Consider the following 5870-nt stretch of genomic DNA (forward strand, 5'->3'; position numbering starts at 1 on the left):
AAGTAAGTGTCCAAGTTATCCACAACATAATTGGCACATTGGTGGTTCCTAGTTGCCTCATAACTTAAACCCAATTCTAGTGCCACACTTCTGAAGCCTAGAAACAAAAATCCAGAAAAACACCTGCCAGTCCTCCCCCATGGCACCAATACAGCCAGCCAGTAAACAAATTTGATACTGCAGAGAAGAATATTCCAATGGTTCAATATTCCAAGTCTCACATAAAGCAGCAACAGTGGAGATACTTCAAATGAGAGAAAACTGCTTGCTTTCTTAGCATTAGCTCTGGCAATAACTCAATAAACACATTCAACAGAAAAGTAATAAAAACAAAACAAAACAGCTTTATACTTTATTTTCTGTAAAAATCTTTACACATGCAGACTAAAACCAGTGTAAGAAAGTATTCACCATTGTTTAAACAAATAACTATACTTAAATATAAGTGTCTGCAATTGGCTTGTATAAAAATAAGTTGTTTTTTTTTTTCTTTTTACAGAAATCTGTTCTCCAGTTTTTATAGACATACAATACACAACTCTAATACATACAATTTATCCTGATCATTGTTTTCCATCAATGTGATACTGCTAAGGTATTATGTGCAAATAAAAACAAAAGAAAAAGAAAAACAACGTAGTTCTTTAAAACGAAAAAGTTCTACATGTTTTAGAAAATTAGACATTGGGCTTTAAATAAATCAAATCCTAATCATTTTTTTTTCCTGAAATAAGAGTCCATGTACTGTATTATATACATGTTCAACTAGTTTGGGGGCAGACTCAGCCTCAGCGCCTGTGTCTGCCATGTCCTGAACGACTGCTACTATGGTGCTTGCCTTTATGAGATCTCTCAAAGGAGCGGGATCTTTCACGCCTGTCCCTATGATGTCCACGTTCATGTCTATGCTTCTTAGCAGCATCAGAATGATCCCTGGATTTGCTCTGAGAACGTGAGCGAGACTTTTTCCGTTTGTGACCATGTCTATTTGCACTCTTCAACTCATCCCTGCTGTGCTTGGCTTTTAGGTGTGGAGACGCATGATTATGATGCCTGCGAGGACTGCCACTGTGACTGCGGGACCTACTTCTTGACCTGGAGCTGTATGTTCCAGAGAGACTCCTCCTATTGTTGTAACTTAGAGAAAAAGTAAAAAGGTAAACATCCTAACTTTCAATATGCTGTGTAAATAAAATATGAAATTTCAAGTCAGTTGTTACAACTAGAGAATTTAGGAAGAAACTCCAGAAAAGAAAACAAACATTCACTGAGCCCAAGGCAAGAGGCTCCCCCTATCAAATGAGTACTTCAATAATGTTTTCCTAAGTTTTTCAAAACAGAGCTGCTCTTTAGGAATCCTTTCCCTCTCAACCTCACCATAAGCCTCCACACTGAAATGCAGAACTTAAGCAGCTATTGCTTTTCACATTTTACAAACAATGCTCACATTCACGTTCCAGCTATTATAGGGATTAGACTCAACTTGCAGGGCAGTTCTCATCTACATTTTAGAGCCCTTTTTTTGGTATTTGTTTTTAAGATAAGCAGGAATGACTGCATCGATCAGATATACATAAATGCTTCCTCGGTAATCACATCTAAAACATGCCTCAATTCCTAAATGGTGCAAATGAAGTCAGGATTTGGATTTCCAATAGTACATGAGTGCTTTTATGAATACCGCTACTATTGTTATACAGCTTCACACCACAAGTTGGGGAGCAAGTTGCAACAGGCATTTGAAATGCCAGAAGTTTGCTGCTATGCAAGACATTTCAATTTCTTAACCGTTTAATGGTTTTTTAGTCAGAGAGCACGATAAATATATACTTTTGTAGACCAAGATGTATTATGAGCACAAGCTTTCGTGAACCATTATTATGGTTTTAAATGAAACACAAAGAAAATTCTTACAGATCTTGAACCATTACATTTTATGCAAGTACTGGCTTGTTTGAAAATCATAAGACCAAGTTATTCTACCACAGTTAAAATCTTAGCATAAAACAATTTATTTCACTTACAGTAAGAATATTCTTAAGCCATCGAACTGCATTAACAGTAGTATATTTGCTGAACAGCAAAGTTTATAAGTATGTCTCAAAACATACCTCAAACTACTGCAAGATCATTCACTAGAAGAAACTACATTTTGAATAATCCTCTAGAAGACAATGAGGCACGCAAGAATTTTATACTTACTGTCTCCTAGGAGTATGTGATCGAGATCGGGACTTTGTTCTTGACCTTGATCTACTAGCACTTCTACTGCTTCTGCTTCGCTTGCTTTCTTTCCTCATGCTTAGAATAAAAATTAAAGTTAGGAAAAGCCTTGAACCGTCTGCACTATTTTCATGAAATAAAGTGAAAAAAAGACTAAACCTGAAATCAGTTTGGTGTTATTCAATTCACTTAAAAGCAAAGGCTTGCTTTTGCTTGGATTTTTACCTACCCATTGTAAGGGCTCTTTGAAGCTAGTTGCCTTTCTTCTGGCTCTTTTTTGACAGCTTTGGCATTCAGAGATACTGGAGTCTTCTCTTCCGTTTTCATCTCTCTTGGGGAACCTAAAGGAGATTCAAGGTTAATTCAAGGTTAAGATGTAATCTAGTGGTAGGAATTGGCTATCAAGAAGTAATTTTCCTTAATATATTTTATGCAAGTCCTAACCCTTTTATATGAATGCTCACTGAATATGATACTTGGAAACCGACTACTGCTTCATTCCTTCCTATTTTTAATTCTTTCCTAAAAATAAAGTTTATGTAAAAAGTGTATAGCTACAAAAGATTTTTTTCAACAGTCTGCAAACAGCTACATTTAAGAGATGCAAGCAAAGTCCTTTTTGAAATGTGTGACATTTTCTAACAAATTTCCTAAACAAAAACAAAGAACTGTATTCCTTTGGCTCAAGCATATATAAAACACCTCATGAAATAAGGCTCGCCTAAACACTCTTCACATCAGAAATACTACCTCTCTCAAACCTACCTACAAGCTTTGGAGCCTTCCTAGCCCCACTCCATTTCTTTAAAATAATGGGAAAAGGTGCACTTTGTAGCTCATGCCAAAGATAAGAACTGAGCCATGTTAAACGACAGATTGGGTGAAAACTGAAGCAAGCCTTTGTTCATTCTGGCCCCATGTGCTGAACACAATTCAAAATCCAAACTAACCTACAGCTGAACTCTGTGAAATGCTCCACCTACAATCAGTCCAAGACACCTAAGCATCCAGGCATGAGAAAAAAGGATTGGTGTAGTTACAAAGTGGATTTTTTCCTCTCAGCAAAGGGAATTCCATAGCAGAGTTGGTTCATATTAGCCTTGCTGACCTGGAAGACTGGTGTTTAAGATGAGAAGAAATGCTGCTTAGTTTCCCTGATCTACTTTTTTTTTTAAAGAGTCAAGGACCATATAACTTAACTAATAAACTAACACCTTCCACCTTACCAAATGGGGTAGAATTGCCATTGACTTATTCTGAATGCCAAAAGATTCTATGGCTTGTTTTGTTTTTTAAGATTCAGACCTTTGGATTTTCAACATTCTTTGCAATAACATGGGCAATCAGGCTATTTTGCAAACACTGTTGCTTCAAAATGTTCCTTGCAGCATGGATAGAGTTAGTTACTGACTTATATTTAAACACAGCCATACTGCACAACAGAACATTAATCCACAAAGCCTAAACAAATTTCTGCATTTGCTGGCTGTTCACACTCACAGGAGTGCTACGTAAATGCACTGAAACAAAATTTTAAAACTACTATGGAGGGAGATTTTAGGAACAGCTGTTTAGCAAGACGTAACAGGTAGGTAAGTAAATTACTTGAATTAGATATGTCACTTAAAATAGTCATCCTGGCAGCCTGTAGGCTGCATGTGGTCCATAAGGGGTTACACATAAAGCTGCTGCAGCTCTTATTAACCCAGCTATGATAGCAGCTGAGCTGTCAGGGCTCCCCTCCTTCTCCCAGCTTCTGCTGCATACCCCGGCCCAGGGAATGGGGTACTGTGGCACAATGCAATGCAGCCCCCACTGCCTAGACACTAGGAGCTGAGGACACTCATGCAGTGTGGCACCACAGGGGAGCTCACAGGGAATTGAAAGCAAGGTGGCCACATGTGCTAGGGGGAGGGAATGTCCACCCACTCTCACACGTCCTGGGGGCCCAATGGCTCCTCACAAGTGCTGATCTGACAAAAAATACTGTACCACACAGTCTTCTTGAAAGACTGCCATATGAAAATACAGCTTATTTTAAGCTCTTGCCAATTATTTGAACTCATTATTATTAAACCAAAAAACCCAAACAAAACTTTACATTTCCCACATACGTCTATAGTCAAAACACATTACTGAATGATGAATATCATTGATGTACTTCCATTAATGGCAATAACAAAAAACATATCCCAAAATGACACACGGAGTACAGACTAGAGTTTTCTTTCAATATTGCTCTACCATAAGGTTGTTAATAATTGGTTTTCATAAAAATCCAACAACAGAAGTAAAAAATGTATAGTATTCAACCACTAAAATCTTAAGTTATAAATAAATCCTACTGCTCTATTTTATCTCATAATCTATCCAACTGCACTAAAGTCTAAAATCAAGACATTTGTATAGTAGTACAGAAGAGATGACTACCCTGTAGGCTTGGCACATGACTGACAACAACTTACATGGTTTGGAAGCAGGAGAAAAACCACCCAAAGTTGAAAGTGCTGGAGTCCCATCAGGATTTAATCCCTTTGCTTTTAATTTAGCTTCCTGTAGTGCCATTTTCCTCTTTTCTACTTCTTTATCCAACAATTCATAATTTGGCTGTAAAACAAACAAATGAAAACAAAACAGCCAGTCAGGAATTTGGACCAAGATTATTTCTATTCTGCCTTCTTATACTACAATCACTGTAACAGCACCAAAATGCCAACCACCAATGAAGCAATTCCACTAAGATGACCGCTTTTTCCTTTTTGATCTTCGACCCAAAGAGACTTTACACACCATCATTTTGTTTTGGTTGAGTTACACTTCAGATCATCACAAGGTGCTGTATATAAAGCTGCTTTAGTGAAGATGGTTCTCTCACCATTTACTTAGTTCTATAATACTGGTTACCTTTTTCCTAGTGTACAGCTTAAGAGTTGTTAGACATATCTCCTGAATCTCCTCTTCTGTGGTACCAAAGAGCAGAAACCAGTGAGGACGGGTAGGTAGTGGAATCTAAAAAATGAAACCAAGTCTTAATACATTACAGTTAGAAACATATTCTGACATTTAATATCTTCATTGATCTCGTCTTGTAACAATTAGTTATTTGTTAATTAATGCCATGCTAAAGTATTAACAAAAATAACCCTTACCTGCAGAGCTCTCGCAGCAAGATAAATACAAGCACATGCTATTGTCTCAGGTTGAAAGCGAACAAAGACATTGGTTCTAAGGCTGTCATTCATGTAATTCCTGGCAGGGGGAAAAAAAAATTACAGTTATAAGCTGGGTCTCACATTTACATAGCACTTTAAAATAAGCCACAAAATTGGAGACTCAATCTACTTTATTATTTTTTCTTTAAGATATATCCAATACTTTGTTGTTCCAAACTGCAGTAATTCTACAGTTGTCATTTTTAAGAATTCAAATTGTTACTTTAGTTGTATAATGTCAAAATATGTCCTACTGTCTTTGCTCTGACATGTCAGTGCAAGAGCTACCTTTCACTTTAGAACTGTTTCTGAAACTTCTTTCAAAACGTGAGGAATTTTTGCAAGCACCCATTCTGATTAATTAAAATACGTTCAGCTGTGCAATGAAAAGTCCAATCAAAGCTTAAAATGGGGGGGGGGGTGAAATCTAGGCAA

The 5870-nt window shown here is 37.1% G+C and overlaps 1 protein-coding gene across 1 annotated transcript in view; it reads right to left on the bottom strand.

Annotated features, from left to right (window-relative positions):
- Positions 1-321: 321 nt before the first annotated feature.
- The window catches only part of CCNL1 (cyclin L1), a gene marked incomplete at its 5' end in the record, with an annotated part of 14755 nt that continues 9206 nt past the window's right edge, over positions 322-5870 (bottom strand). Inside the window, 6 exons of the mRNA XM_019503032.1 lie at positions 322-1137; positions 2203-2301; positions 2453-2564; positions 4689-4830; positions 5128-5232; positions 5373-5472. Of these exons, the coding sequence (XP_019358577.1) occupies positions 789-1137; positions 2203-2301; positions 2453-2564; positions 4689-4830; positions 5128-5232; positions 5373-5472 (907 nt within the window). The remainder of the gene's footprint in view (positions 1138-2202; positions 2302-2452; positions 2565-4688; positions 4831-5127; positions 5233-5372; positions 5473-5870) is intronic.

This window comes from Gavialis gangeticus, unplaced genomic scaffold, assembly GCF_001723915.1.
Source record: "Gavialis gangeticus isolate Ggan-Ray unplaced genomic scaffold, GavGan_comp1, whole genome shotgun sequence".
Classification (NCBI taxonomy): domain Eukaryota; kingdom Metazoa; phylum Chordata; order Crocodylia; family Gavialidae; genus Gavialis; species Gavialis gangeticus.